Here is a 16,675-nt window from a genome sequence, read left to right as displayed (position 1 = left end):
TTCAAATCATTGACATCACCAGATGTTTTCCCGGGGAATTTGGACGTTTTAAATCTTTTAAATCTAGTAAAGTCTTATCCCAATCAGTCGACCAGGACTAAAACAGTTCAGCTGACTAAAATGTACCCAAAGACTATGACTAAAACTGAATCAAATTTTGCTGTCGGAATGAATACTTTTCAGATGCAGCATTAGGGTTAATCTGACTAATACTGGTCCATTCTGAAATGACATTAAGTGGAGAAATAATGGACTTCCTACCAGCCTCTCCTTGCGTTTCCTCTTCCTGTCGTCCTGTTGGTGTGTGTAACTGGAGCGCCAGACGGTCACACAGACCCTGAGCCTCTCGCAGTCGATACTGGAAGAGCAGCGTGTAGAGAAGAGCCAAACCGCAGCGAGTCTCCAGGAAACACGTCATCGGACCGACTGTGAGACACAGGACGGATGAAGTGAGTGACACCTGTCAATCAACAGGAGCGTTTGACTGAAAACAGACTGACCTCTCTGTCTCTCTGCCCTCAGCTGAGTCCTCCAAACCTGAACGCTCTCTGTATATTCTCCTAAAATAAAGTGCTGCTCACCTGAGGATGGACACAACAGCAGCAACACATCATTACAGCATCATGGAAATAAAAGATGCTTGTGTTTTGGTTGCTCTCGCTCACCGCTGAAACTCCGCAGTGTGTGGCTCTCCTCGAGACGGTCTCCAGCTGACTGTAAAGCTTGCTGGATTTGAGGAATGATAACTGACATCTTCTCCAGCTCATTTTTTACGTCTATGCGGTGATGTAATTCCTCCAGGAACCGCAAAGCCCTTTTGTACACCTCACGCCAGATCACCACCAATCTGAGAAAAAAAAAATGCAAAAGACCTCAGGCCGTGCAGAAAGTGCCTTCTCGCATTTAAAATAAATGTAAAAAAAAATCAAAATAAATAAATACTTAAGATAAATGAAAAAATGGAGAATGTATTTTAAATAAATACATTTACATGAATTAAAATAAATAAATAAATATGAATTATTTAATAAAAAAATGGAAATGAATAATACTTTAAAAACACAATGAAAGTTTTATGTAATTAAAAAAATAAATAAATGTGAATAAATAAAATAATAACAGAATAAATGATACATTTTAAATGAATCAATTAATTGAAATAAATGATTAACTTAATTAAAATAAATAAATATGAATTATTTAATTAATAAAAAAACTGGAAATGAATAATAAAACTTTAATTGTGTTTTTAATGTAATTAAAATAAATGTGAATGAAAATAATAACAGAATAAGTGATGCATTTAAAATAAATTAATTAATAAAAAATTAAAATAATTATTAACTGAAAACAACTTAATGGAAATACATTTAAATACAATATTAGATACTAATTAATTAATGGAAACATTTAAAATTAATTTATTAAAGAATTAATTCAAATCAGATCAAATAAACAACAAAAAAAAGAATTACGTAAAATAACACATTATTAATTAACTAATAATTTAGTGAGTGGTGCTAACCATGAGCAGAAATAGTGATGACTTAAAGAACGCACTACTTACTACTCAAATAAACCAAAGAGTACCTATTAGAAGGTGCGGTTTGTGTTCCTGTCTCGGCATCAGCATCAGCATCGTCTTGTAACAGTGGGACAGAAAACATGTCAGAGGAATATGTCAGCTGGCCTTCCTTCCCATGATGCACTGCTCTCGGCGGGAGGCTGTAGGTCTGATCCACACACCGAGACGCTCGCTGGAGGACGACGAGCGCTGCGCTAAAGTTCTGAGAGGAAAGTCTTAAATCGGAAGAGGAAAGCGGGAGAAACATGTCCACAAAGCATCTAGTGAGCTCTACAGTGATGCCCAGACAGCCTCGTCCTGCGGTGCGCTCGGCGTCCCACGGGAGAAACGACAGCAGCGTCTCGAGGGTGTGAAGGGCGTGAGTGACCCACGTGCTCCTGCTCTTCCTGACCTGGAGGAGGCTCACGAGGCGAGCCACACAGAGGACGGTGTACCTGAGGAGACGCTCTCTCTGCTGGACAGAGCCGCCCAAAGAAACGCCCAGAGCCCAGGCTCTCGTGAGGCTCCTGTGAACCCGGTCCAGATCGCCCTGCAGACCTGAGGACGACGGCTCTGGAGCGTGAAGAGTGTCAAACATAGACGCAAACTCCAGCTGGCCTCCGTCTTCAGTGCGTGAACAGATGTACAGACCTTCATCAGAATCATGGTCTTCCTCATCCTAAAGAGACACCATTTATTTTACAAAAAGGCCATATTGTATATACAGTATATTGTTATTCTCTATTCTAATTCCATTTTTAAAAAAACTTGCCACTTTTAGACTTGCACTCTTTTCATTTATAAACTGCTTATTTTCTCAACAACAAAAAAACAGTCTTCTTTAAAATGTTTGCATTATATCTATTTGTTTTTTTTTTATTTTATTATACAGTTAACAAAAGCAAAAAAGGCCTTTAACACTAGCTTGCTCTATTCTATTCTTGCTTTTTATTTATTATATAACTTTAAAAAATATCTATATAAAATAGTTCTTCAAAAAATATTAAAGCAAAACATTACAATTAGTTATAAACTTTGTATAATTAATATAATTATAAAATAAAAATGTAATTTAAAAATTATTTATGCTATTGTGTTATTGCAAAAACAGCGTGTATTTGTAAAAAATAAAACCATTATATGCATTAAAAAGTACAGCAATGCTATTTTGTCTGTCATGGAAAGCATTATATATTTAGATTATAGAAAATTATAAAAGTAAAACTTTTTAAAACAAATACATACATATACATTCAATCACTAAAACATTATTAAAAAACTATTTAAATATAAAAATATAAAACAAATTTAATGTTTACTAAATGTGTTAATATTTGTTTTTTAATAATATTTTTTTATATATTTTTAAACTAATTAAAAAGATTGTATTAACAAATAAAATTTTAAACAATTAAATTATTTATAAAGAGAAAAAAAATCTAAAAATTGAATAAAGATGTTGATAAAAAGACGACAGATTAGGAAAAGAAAAACAATGCAACATAAAAAAAGTAATATTGAAAAATAAATTGTATTTCATTCATGTTAAATTAATTATAAACTTTGCCTAATCCAATTATAAAAAATAAAACTAAATAAAATAAAAACTAAATACGTACAATATTATTAAAAACTGTCTGGCATGTTGTCTTTTGAACCATAATGTGCCATATTAGCAGTTTTTGCAGTCAGTTTGGCTGACCTGAGCTCTCTCAGTGTACTGTGTGAGGTCTGCTGTATCCTGCAGGTACAGAAGTAGAGAAGACAGCGGCGTTTCTTTCTCTAGAAGAGGCTGAAGACTTCCTGTGAACGTCAGAGGGGACATGGACTCCAGCCAGGACCTGAACTCAGGCTGAAACACCCAGAAGAAACTCGTCACCCATCATTACAGCAATAAACACAACACAAAGAGGAACTAGAAGCTGGCGATTTTTCAGATCTTATCGATTAATTTGAATTTAATGTTTTGCCACGATTTAATTTTTTTCAGAAATCAAGGAATCACAATATGCCGGCAACTTTAAAGATGATTTTCACAATAATACAAGTTGACTTATTTAAAAAAATCTTAAAAAGTCTTAAAAAAAATCGTAAAAATTTTTTAGCCACATTGCCCAGCCCTAGCAGTTGCTGACATCCCTCGGCTGACCTGAGACGAGCCCAGGACCCTCTGTATGTGCTCCAGCCCCTGCGCAGCGTCCAGCAGGGCGGCGCTCATCACAGCCGCAGCAGACGGACGCTCGCTCATCCGCAGCACAGTCACCATGTAGCCGTCAGACACGATGAGGAGCGGCTGACGAGGATGCACCGTGATGGAGAAGCGCTGTCTCATGAGGTCTCGGAGCGACATGCTGGAGCTGGACACGTCCTGCGTCTGCAACGCCTCTGGAGCTCTACGGATCAAACCAAGGATTACAGTCGGAAATCTTTGTTCATGCATGACAGCATGCATCTGATATAAAGCATGCATTCATATTTTTATAGGGTTGCATTATAATGTGAGGGGAGAAGACCTCTCACTATTCGTGTACTTTACATGGAACAATGACCAAGAAAAAAGAAGGGATGCAAAACTATTAAAGAAATATTTATTTAATAGAAAGGTCATTATTTGTGCAAGCAATGTTTATATACATAAAATCTTAAATTAAATCTTAAATTATATATATATAAATAATACCATTTTAGTTTTAATTTAAGATTATTTTAAACAAAAGAAAATATTAATATGTTTATTTAAAATATTTATTAAATGTGTTCATATTTGCATCATAAAAAAGTACATATAAACTTTTATACATGAAAATGAAAGAAAAAGATTTTTATTAAAACTGAATAAGACAAACTTATTGACATTTACATTCACAAGCAAAAAAAATTATATTTTTCTTAATATTGTTATTTATAAAAAGTTAAAAAGATGTCATAAAACCTGAAAGATTTGTCGAAAGAATAAAAAAAAGTAATACATATGTAAAAAACATTGATTAAAACAAGTATTTATCTAATATAAAAAAAGATTATTATTTGTAGAAGCATCGTTAAATACTACATTAAATATAAAAATATTTTATTAAAAAGTTTTCTGAAAATATATGTAAATAATTTTATTAAATGTGAATATCTGTATAATAAAACATTTAATTAAGACATACACATGTATAAGTAATAAAAGTATTTAAAAAATACATTAAAAAAAATTGAAATCAATACATAAAATTTATAAATAAATACGAAATGTTATTTAGAAACAGTAAAAAAGATATCATGCAACCTAAAAAAAATAAAAATTAAACACAAAGGATTAAAAGAAAAGAAACATAACAACATAAAATTATAAAAATGTTTTCGACTGCATTTCTTCCATTAACGTTTCTAAAACTTAATGACAAAAAACAACCCCCTCTCTTCCCTCAGTGACTCCTGAAGGGTCTGTAAATATCCTAAACAAGAGGAAGCCATCGAATCACCTGAAGGTGACCAGCGGGTGAAGAGGCAGGAAGTGGGCGGCACTGAACTCAACGCTGCATCCTGTTGTGGACAGAGAGACGAGTCCCCCGAGACGAGCCAGCATCAGCAGAGAGCCTCTCTTCAGCACACAGGCCAGATAAAGCCCTTCAGGAGTCCAGCTCACAGAAGCGGCCCAGTACGACCTGCAGGAGCCACAACACACTCGCATCTGACAGAGTGTTCATTTCTATCTGCTCAACAGAGTGTACAACTACAAGCTGACCGAGTTTACTCTTCATAACTGAGTATATGACATATCTCGAAGAAACCGCTTTTAAATCACTATTCTCAATATTCAAACACTTTATGAGCACAGAGGAGAGATGAATGGAGAAGTCTCTAATTATACAGGTCATTATTTGAACAATATATGTGTAAAATATTAATACAATTTGAAAAAAGAAAAATATAAAAATAAAAACGAATTAAGCTATTAATAAAAATTAACACTATATTGTTGATACTAAATTAAATCCGTCCCTCGGATCATTTTCTAAAAATTCTAAAACTTGATCGAACAGATTCAAGATTTTTTTTTTTTTTTTTTTTTTTTTTTTTACTTTTGTCAAAATTTGCACCGAGAATACACACACATACACACACACATACACATACACACACACACACACACACACACACAAAAAGTGACAAAAGTGTCCCTCGTGGGTCATTTTGAATTTATGAGAAAACTGCGTTTTTTTTCATTACATTTGGGTTTTTTAATATACAAAATCTGGGACAATCTAGTAAAGATGAAGGGCTGAGATTAACGGAATATCCCCAATGCAGAAAAAACTCACTCACTCACACACACACACACAAACTCTTATAGAACACACTATAATAGGGAATATGTCTTTTTTGTTGTTGTTGTTGACTTAATACAGTTAGATTTTAGTGATGTGACCAATGAGTTAATATTATATTTATATATTTTTAAATATATTATATATATTCATTTCAAATTTATGAAATTTAATGAATATACATGTTTAGTTCGTAAATCAGTTAGATTTTTTTTTTTAGTTTTTTTTTTTTTTTTTTTTACAAAATATGGATTTTGTAATATCTACCTGAATCCATAACCATCCAAAATGAAGCCTTAATATGATCTCATTTCTCATGTTTTGCTCAGTTAAAAATCTCCATAGGGTCCTACAGGCCCCACTAGTGGCTAGAACCATAAAATACACATTTATGTCATTTGTTTCCCGCCAGATGGCATCAGAGACACCCAGTGACTCAGTGTTTGATGAAACAAGACTGAAATTGTGTCTTTATTTGTTTTTGTTGGGGGGCACTTTTGTTATAGGTTCAGGAGGACGGATGAAGGTTAAAACTGTTATCAGATGGCATCTGATCACCCACCTCACATATTTTGCTGGTATACTGAGCGTCTTAACACCACATCCTCCCAACAGACTGGACACGGTCACAAAGTTCTGAGTGCTGACGAACAGCACCTGCGTCGCCTGACAGGAACACACACACACACACACACTTGTCATCACTGCACAAGTCCAGGTTCGTAGCCAGACTATTTTTTTTTTCTAAAGTGGACCTTTTTGCAGTTTTTCTCCATCTTTTGTATTTAATTATGAGATTTAAATACTGAAATATATTGCGTTTTATTATTATAACCGTGGCCGTAGCCAGGCTTTAAAAAATTAGTGAGGTCCAGGGGGTTTCTATAATAACCCCTTATTATAGAATTGTGCTATAATAACAACTAATTATATATTTATTACACTTGAACAGAGACAAAAATGTAGATGTTTTTGGAAGGATGCTCATTTTTAAATCATACCCTGTTTATTGCATTAAAGTTTGTTAAAACTATATTTATGGGGTGGATAATTTATCAGCTGTTTATTATTCATGCAAACATACATATTACCCACCAAACGTGTTATTTTCGCATAGTCAACATTACAAAATACAATTCTACACTGTGTGTCATTGACGTGATCGACGCGGGTTCGAATCCGCCTTTTGGCGTTATTTCTTCTCCCTTTTCAAATTTCAAATTACACCGGAAAAGTATATATTTTCAATGTAAATGAAGTAAATAATCAAAAAGGTTAAGGGTAGGTGTAGAGAGGGTTTTATTGTCCCAATAAGGTGACATCCATTAAACTCAATAAGTTATTATTGCATTCTGTTTTATAATGTACTACAATACTGAGGTGCAGATATTTGCAGTAAGTAGCGTAGTATAAACATCAGAAAATCCTGCTATTTAAATTGAACATAGTATACATAGAATCTATTAATATTTGCACTTAGTGTAAACAGCATATCACTAAAAAATGCTCCTATTTGCGCTCACTTTTTTGATAACTGCCAGACTAATGCAGGGCGAAGCAATGTTGCCAGATGTTGCTATTAAAATAAACAAAAACCTATAAATAAATAAAATAGACCGAAATTATTGCAGATATTTTGGAAATTATAAAGTTATCGCTGACCCTAAACCGCAACTTCCTACTTTATTAACTTTCTAAAGTGTTAAATTAAGTGGAAAAACAAGTCAAAAATGTGTATAATAGTTGGATCTGGCAACATGGAGGCTGCGTCTCGCTCTCTCGCACACAACTCTTTGAAGACTCGTTCACTTCGGAAGCGTCATGAAAAATTTACCGAGGTCCGGACCTCGGTGACCTCATAGCTGGCTACGGCCATGATTATAACAACAACTGTATTTGATGATAGAAGTAAAAATATAATAAATATGTAATATACAGTAGTAGGCCTACAGATAATTAGCTGAATATTCTCTATAGCTCTTTTTTCTAGCCAACTAACGTGCTACATATATGGTAATTAAATGGCTTTCCCAAGGTAAATGTTATGTGACATAGTTGTTCTCCAGCAGTTTTATTGACCTCTTTGCGCATTGAAAAAAACTGATGGATCAATATGAGGAAGAATATACATTTCGGTAAGTTATGTATCTTTCAACATTGTTCATTCGTGTTTATTTACTATTAGCTAGAGATGATCCTGCCACAATAGGGATCTGTCACGTCACATTTACAAGTGCCAAAACATTGACGGAATTGACACATTCTGAGATTGGAGATTATTTTTTTATAACATAAGTAACCTGCTCTGTCTTGTCTGTCGTTCTCCGTGTCTTCTTTGCTATGCGATTTTACTGTGCGTGAGAAAATTGATGTGTGGCGTAAGAGCGTGTGGAAAGTGTCAATTCCGTGTGTCTCACGGTGAATGCGTGAGAGTTGGCAAAACTTGTAAATCAATTAATCATTCCAGATACCGTATTATCCAGACTATAAGTCGCACTTTTTTTCATAGTTTGGCTAGTCCTGCAACTTATAGTCAAGTGCGACTTATTTATCAAAATTAATTTGACATGAACCGAGAGAAATTAACTAAGAGAAAACATTACCGTCTACAGCCGCGAGAGGGCGCTCTATGCTGCTCAGTTCTCCTGTAGTCTACACTGAGCAGCATATAGCGCCCTCTCGTGGCTGTAGACGGTAATGTTTTCTCTTTGTTCTTGGTTCTAAATAAATGTGACTTATTGTCCAGTGCGACTTATATATGTTTTTTTTCCCGTCGTCATGACGTATTTTTGGACTGATGCGACTTATAGTCCGAAAAATACGATAATTTACCTCAAGCGGTCTGCTTCGAAGTTCTCAGATGAATAAGACGCGCACGGAAGGAGAAGCATTTCAAATGGCTCCAGTCTGCCGGTATTGGCCAATCAAAAAAGTCGATATTGCACAGCCAATATCGCTGAATTTCCCACTATGTTTTATTGTCATAATTACGCTATGCTTATATGGCTATTATATTGTAGACTATTGAGTGGACAAAATATAGAAATCCTTTTAATAATAATAATAATAATAATAAAAAAATACCCCCCCCCCCCCATCATCATTCAGAGCCGATGCATGAAAAAAAAAAACGACTTAAATTCTGGACCTTTGGTAGTGAGGGGGGGTTCGTTGCCTACGGGCATGAAGTCTAACACCTGGTTCACTGGAGATCAGTGCAGTGCTGAGTTCACCTGCGGGTCTTTCTGGTTGAGGACGACGGCGAGGAGTCGACCGTCTGGAGAGAAGGCTGGGATCAGAGCGCCTCTGGACTTCACCGGTTTACACGGAGGCTGGAGCTGGTTGAGCGGGAACGACTGAGAGACCCAGCCGACACTGAAACCTGCCGAACTGTGGAACAAACACAGAGAACCATGCATGTGTAGCTTGAATGCATTATAAAACCATTATAAAATATAAAATTACATGTTTTCTGCCAATGAATGGATCTCATCACCTTAAACTTTAATTTCGTTTTTTAATTTAATATTTTTGAATATTATATTACGCGAAACTTAAAATGAATAAATGTAATATTTAAATCAAATGGCAACAAAAAGATTCTTCTTTAATTTATTGTAAAAGATATTTTCATTATTGCTTTGTAAATGTTGCTCATTTATTAGTTGTTAATTTATGCATGTACATCATAGTGATTATTTCCTGTACATAAATGAATACTGTTTTCATAAGTTTGATGTACATATTTCTGTTTGTTAATTTATTTTCTAACTTGATAAAGTTAAATTGTTGTTTAGATGGAGACTTGCTGTCTTTCTGCATCTTCTTGCACTCTATATTTGTTATTTTTTATTTTAATTTACATATTTTATTCTTTTATTGTGCAAACATAAAACTGAAATATATATGCTGTATTTTTATGTTTTTATTTTATTTTATTACATATTCCATACCTTTATATTGTGCAAACATAACACCTAAACAATTATATATATATATATTATATTATATATATATTTTATTGAATTTATACCAAGTGGCTTTTTATTTATTTTTTTCAAATTGTGCCAAAAGCAATATAATAAAAGAGACCAATGTCAAATAAATAATTACATTTATCATTGATGATAACAGTCAGTCGCCATAAGCACAATTACCAAAACAATGCTTTCAAATGAACAAAGAGCTGTAAATGATAATAAATAAAAGCACACTTATCAGCAACCTGAGTTTGTTGTCCCACGTCGAGTCCCACTGGATCTTCAGAAAGGTGACAACGAGCTGCACTTCAGCAACGAAGACGAATGCACTCAGACACACATCTCCAACAGCCTAGAAACACCACGCTCAAATAAAACACAATCACAGGAAACCTAAACAACATCTGCATCAGATCAGTGCTTCTGTGGATCACCTGGTTCTTCACAAACACACTATGAACCGAAGCCTCTTTGTCTGTTGTGGAGGGCAGCTGAATGTTTGGGAGGTCTGATATCTGACTCCAGCGTCCCGGGACTGTTGTGTCCCGCGGGCCGCTCAGATCCTGAGCTGAAGAACATTCCCAGAGGAACACCGGTCCTGTGACAGCGGCCAGGAAAACTCTGTGCGCCTTCTCCGAAACAAGCAGAGAAAGCCGCATTGCAGTCGCTAAACCTTCGTGAGACAAGAATAAGTGTTCATTTGAGGATCACTATCCAGATGTGCATCGAGAAAGGTTTGTAAAAACTGGAGATAAATTAAGCTTGTTTCATAACTTGATGAACTATTGTACTGAGTCAACACTGAACTGACTTATTTTCCTATAATATACTGAGTTTAATGCGATATTAAAAGAATGGTTCAAACAAAAATGAAATTTGGCTGAAAATGTACTCTTCCTCCAACTATCCCAAGATCAGGATGAGTTTGTTTCTTCATCAGATTTGTAGAAATGTAGCACTGCATCAGTGTCTCATCAAAGGATGCTCTGCAGTGAATGGGTGCCGTCAGAATGAGAGCTGATAAAACATCACAATAATCCACAGCACTCCAGTCCATCAGTGAACATCTGGAGAAGACAAAATCACCCTGCTTACCGTGGTGATGAGATGCATAGCAGATTGTTATCACTCAATGGCTGGATGTCTAAGTGGTGCCCACAGAATAACATAGGTTTCATAGACAATTGGACGAGCTTTTGGGGCAGACCTGACCTGTTTAAAAGAGATGGTCTTCATCCCTCCTGGGGTGGCGCCACTCTTCTCTCTAGAAATATGGCAAATAGTCTTAGTGTTTATACTTGACTAACTGGGGCCCAGGTCAGGAAGCAGACAGACTGGCTAAACCGACCGTCTGCTAGCTGCCTCCCGTCACAGAGGTCAGCTAATTCTCAGCACATAGAGACTCTTTCACCTAGATATCACACTATAGAGACTGTGTCTGTTCCCCGAACTAGAAAATACAAAAAACGTCCAAACCAAGTTAAGATTAACAATTTAATTGAGGTTCAACAAATAAAAAACAGAAGCAATATGGATAAACAAATGATAAAGCTTGGCTTATTGAATATCAGATCTCTTTCTACGAAAACACTTTTTGTAAATAATATGATCACTGATCATAATATAGATGTACTCTGTTTGACAGAAACCTGGCTAAAACCTGATGATTACATTATTTTAAATGAGTCCACCCCCCAAGATTACTGTTATAAACATGAGCCACGTCTAAAAGGCAAAGGTGGAGGTGTTTCTTCAATTTATAACAACGTTTTCAGGATTTCTCAGAGGGCAGGCTACAAGTATAACTCGTTTGAAGTAATGGTACTTCATATAACATTATCCAAAGAAACAAATGTTAATGATAAATCCCGTTATGTTTGTACTGGCTACTGTATACAGGCCACCAGGGCACCATACAGACTTTATTAAAGAGTTTGGTGATTTTACATCCGAGTTAGTTCTGGCTGCAGATAAAGTTTTAATAGTTGGTGATTTTAATATCCATGTTGATAATGAAAACGATGCATTGGGATCAGCATTTATAGACATTCTGAACTCTATTGGTGTTAGACAACACGTTTCAGGATCTACTCATTGTCGAAATCATACTCTAGATTTAATACGGTCACATGGAATTGATGTTGATGGTGTTGGAATCATTCAGCCAAGTGATGATATCTCAGATCATTATTTAGTTCTTTGCAAACTTCATATAGACAAAATTGTAAATTCTACTTCTTGTTACAAGTATGGAAGAAACATCACTTCTAACACAAAAGACTGCTTTTTAAGTTATCTTCCTGATGTATCCAAATTCCTTAGCATATCCAAAACCTCAGAACAACTTGATGATGTAACAGAAACTATGGACTCTCTCTTTTCTAGCACTTTAAATAAAGTTGCTCCTTTACGCTTAAGGAAGGTTAAGGAAAACAGTTTGACACCATGGTATAATGAGCATACTCGCACCCTAAAGAGAGCAGCCCGAAAAATGGAGCGCAGCTGTGGAGGAAAACAAAACTAGAGGTATTTCTTATTGCTTGGCGGGAAAGTAACATATCCTACAGAAAAGCATTAAAACTGCTAGATCCGATTACTTTTCTTCTCTTTTAGAAGAAAACAAACATAACCCCAGGTATTTATTCAATACAGTGGCTAAATTAACGAAAAATAAAGCCTCAACAAGTGTTGACATTTCTCAACACCACAGCAGTAATGACTTTATGAACTACTTTACTTCTAAAATCGATACTATTAGAGATAAAATTGCAACCATTAAGCTGTCAGCTACAGTATCACATCAGACAGTGCACTATAGAACCCCTGAGGAACAGTTCCACTCATTCTCTACTATAGGAGAGGAAGAATTGTATAAACTTGTTAAATCATCTAAACCAACAACATGTATGTTAGACCCTATACCATCTAAGCTCCTAAAAGAGGTGCTTCCAGAAGTCATAGATCCTCTTCTGACTATTATTAATTCCTCATTGTCATTAGGACATGTCCCCAAAACCTTCAAACTGGCTGTTATTAAGCCTCTCATCAAAAAACCACAACTTGACCCCAAAGAACTAGTTAATTATAGACCAATCTCGAATCTCCCTTTTCTGTCCAAGATACTAGAAAAGGTGGTATCCTCTCAATTATATTCCTTCTTAGAGAAAAATGGTATATGTGAGGATTTCCAGTCAGGATTTATACCGTATCATAGTACTGAGACTGCTCTCCTTAGAGTTACAAATGATCTGCTCTTATCATCTGATCGTGGGTGTATCTCTCTATTAGTTTTATTGGATCTTAGTGCTGCGTTTGACACAATTGACCACAACATTCTTTTGCATAGACTTGAATACTTTGTTGGCATCAGTGGAAGTGCATTAGCATGGTTTAAATCGTACTTATATGACCGCCATCAGTTCGTAGCAGTGAATGAAGATGTATATTATCGATCACAAGTGCAGTATGGAGTAGTGTTGGGAGATATGGTCATTTTTCAAATCGTCATATCGTCAGCCCATGAGATCGACGATACACAATATTATCGTGCATGTGTGGAGCAAGAGAGAGACTCTCTGTACTTGTCATAGCATAACTATTTGTTGTTTTAAACCGTGCAGGTGCCCATGAGAGAGGCCTATGGAATCACCAATAATCCAAAAAATATACTTTAAAACATACTGATAAACTAACATTAAATATAAAAATACTGTATTTAAAACAGCTAGTTCATATATAGTCGGACGCAGCTGTCATATCGCGCATCCTGTGACAAATCTGCCGCATCTGCGCACGGAAGTTATCAGTCTAAATGTTCTGCATATTCAGTCAACGATGAAAATCAATAGTAGATTCCAACATTTGAACACTAATATTGGACATAAACTCGTTAAATATAAAGTATTTAAAACAGGTAAGTTGATATATTTGTAGTAAAGTTGAATTGAACTGATGCATCAGTCATACAGCGCTCCGGACCGTGCGCCTCATGACGAGTCTGACGCACTGCCACAGAAACAAGAATGAGATGCATTCTAACATAACTGTGGCATTAATCTCAAATAGTGAGGACTCGTTTAATATAGTGCACATATATAGGCCATTCAGTTTACTTGTTAAAGTGCAATGAGATGCCTTACATCTGCAGATGATGTACGTCTGTTTGTGGATGGAGACTGTAACGCCCAAAACTATGTATTTTGCATGCATCACATTATAGTGCGGTGTGCATGAAAATATTAACAAGGCGGCAGAGCGAACTTATCATCCATAGTGGTTCTCTACGTCATCACCACATAGTGTGCATTGTAAGTTAAGTGATCAATCTTTAAGAGAAGGACTAAGTGAGATCCACCATGGATGATATGGTCGCTCTGCCGCCTTATTATTTTGTCTTTACTTTATTTGTTACGCCAAGAAAGAGTTAATATCTCATGTATGAGAACAGCGCGTTGCCATGTATCAGCCATTAAATGTGTGGGACAGCAACTCCTCATTTTCTATCTCTATCATTTCATGGATTTAACGAGTTATCAGAGTCAAAGCGTTACCACTTCTTCTGCGACAGACTCTAATCCTCTTTTGCGTGCGCGCGCTGTGTGTGTGTGTGTGAAATGTGGTGCTGAATTAAAATAGCAGGGCAGTTTGATAGCCGAATTATAATAAACTGCCTACTAAAAATAAAAATAGTAGTTATTATTATTATTATTATTATTATCTAATACATTAATAGGAAAATGAGCCTAATATCATCTTGATAATCGACAGAGAAATCTCCTTATGTCGATATCTCTGACTATCGTCGATACACGATACTATCGTCTATCGGCACAACCCTAGTATGGAGTACGTCAAGGCTCAGTACTAGGGCCGCTACTCTTCACGCTTTATATGTTACCCTTGGGAGATATCATCAGGAAACATGGTGTTAGCTTTCACTGTTATGCTGATGATACTCAGCTCTATATTTCTTCGCAGCCCGGTGAAACACACCAATTTGAAAAACTAATGGATTGCATAGTCGATATAAAAAACTGGATGACGAGTAATTTCTTACTGCTAAATTCTGAAAAAACAGAGGTGTTAATTATAGGACCTAAAAACTCTGCTTGTAATAACCTAGAACACTGTCTAAGACTTGATGGTTGCTCTGTCAATTCTTCATCATCAGTTAGGAACCTAGGTGTGCTATTTGATCGCAATCTTTCCTTAGAAAGCCACGTTTCTAGCATTTGTAAAACTGCATTTTTCCATCTCAAAAATATATCTAAATTACGGCCTATGCTCTCAATGTCAAATGCAGAAATGTTAATCAATGCATTTATGACCTCAAGGTTAGATTATTGTAATGCTTTATTGGGTGGTTGTTCTGCACACTTAGTAAACAAACTACAGTTAGTCCAAAATGCAGCAGCAAGAGTTCTTACTAGAACCAGGAAGTATGACCATATTAGCCCGGTCCTGAGTCTATAATGCATAATAACACTTCCTCCAGTGAAAAAGTGCATCTGCTGTTGTCTCTCACATCAGAATCCAGACACAGATTTGTTTAGAGCTGTTTAAACGCTGCTTGATCTGTGCAGATTTCTCTCCTGATTCAGACCAGAACACTTTTTCACTGGAGGAAGTGTTATTATGGATTATAGACTCTATGTGTTTGAGTTAAAATCATCTTAATGCTGGATGTGTTTCATCTTTTGTCTTCTCCAGATGTTCACTGATGGACTGGAGTGCTGTGGATTATTGTGATGTTTTTATCAGACTCTCATTCTGACGGCACCCATTCACTGCAGAGCATCCATTGATGAGACACTGATGCAGTGCTACATTTCTACAAACCCGATGAAGACACAAACTCATCCTGATCTTGGATGACCAGAGGGTGTGTCAGATTTCATCTGATTTTAACTTCCATTCACATAAATGCCATTATTTTCTTGTGTATCACAGTAAAGCTGTCTAGAAACAGGAAGAAAAACTCTTACACAGACCTCGGGTGGAAGAGAGCAGCTGATGAACCTCAGGAACAGCCGACACCGTCTTCACCGAATCCTTGTCTTTGTTCCACAGGAACAGTTCTCCAGAGATCAGAAGACCCACCAGCCACACGCCTGCAAATAACTCTGTTAAACACACGCATTGCTGAGGATTCATCACAGATCTCACATCCTTTACCATCCGGAGACGCTGACATGGTCACCACCGTCTGCAACAGCGGCTGGAGCTTTGGGGTCTTCTTTTTGGTCCGTCCCGAAACCAAATGTATTTCGCTGATCCGATTGTCATCTAATAGAAATACACCCTCCTTTTCCTGGAAGCAAACAGTGCAGAGGTGTAACATACATCAGGGTTTGTATGAAGTGATAGTGGATCATTGCTAAGCGTATGATCTCACCCTGCCAAGCCAGCAGAATCTGGGCCACGGCTTTCTGCGCTTGATGCTGGACGACAACAAAACCTCCAACTTCACTTCCATTCTCGGCACTGATGGAGAGTTTCAGAGTCGTTGTGTATCCTACAGCATCCAGATAAAAGACAAGGATATGGAAACAATCAGGGAAATTAACTTGTATTTACAGCCACATGACATATTAAGCAAGATATAAAATGCAAAATACTCAGGCAGCTTTACTGAATCATATTCAGCTGTTTGTTTTTACATGCTTTACTGCTACATTATCAGTACAACCACAAATAAACATTGTTAGTTTTATATTATATTAGAAGGACAGTAATGCTTATTACTGAATATGACATTTAATAAAAATAAAATAAAAATACATAATAATAATGAACATTTTTCGAATTCAACCTTA

The 16,675-nt window shown here is 36.0% G+C and overlaps 1 protein-coding gene across 1 annotated transcript in view; it reads right to left on the bottom strand.

The window, feature by feature from the left end:
• The window catches only part of cplane1 (ciliogenesis and planar polarity effector 1), a 53,552-nt gene extending 37,113 nt beyond the window's left edge, over positions 1-16,439 (bottom strand). The window contains exons 1-14 of the mRNA XM_059539389.1: positions 16,255-16,439; positions 16,035-16,170; positions 15,851-15,970; positions 10,295-10,533; positions 10,106-10,212; positions 9,114-9,270; positions 6,443-6,546; positions 5,035-5,217; positions 3,714-3,957; positions 3,267-3,416; positions 1,591-2,243; positions 666-847; positions 501-581; positions 262-426 (exon numbers count right to left, since the gene is read on the bottom strand). Of these exons, the coding sequence (XP_059395372.1) occupies positions 262-426; positions 501-581; positions 666-847; positions 1,591-2,243; positions 3,267-3,416; positions 3,714-3,957; positions 5,035-5,217; positions 6,443-6,546; positions 9,114-9,270; positions 10,106-10,212; positions 10,295-10,533; positions 15,851-15,970; positions 16,035-16,170; positions 16,255-16,335 (2,602 nt within the window). The 5' untranslated portion in view covers positions 16,336-16,439. The remainder of the gene's footprint in view (positions 1-261; positions 427-500; positions 582-665; positions 848-1,590; positions 2,244-3,266; positions 3,417-3,713; positions 3,958-5,034; positions 5,218-6,442; positions 6,547-9,113; positions 9,271-10,105; positions 10,213-10,294; positions 10,534-15,850; positions 15,971-16,034; positions 16,171-16,254) is intronic.
• Positions 16,440-16,675: the final 236 nt, after the last annotated feature.

The sequence above is a fragment of the Carassius carassius genome, chromosome 45 (genome assembly GCF_963082965.1).
Source record: "Carassius carassius chromosome 45, fCarCar2.1, whole genome shotgun sequence".
NCBI lineage: Eukaryota > Metazoa > Chordata > Actinopteri > Cypriniformes > Cyprinidae > Carassius > Carassius carassius.
The sequence above is the reverse complement of the archived record's forward strand: the minus strand, read 5'-3'. Positions and strand labels throughout refer to the sequence as shown.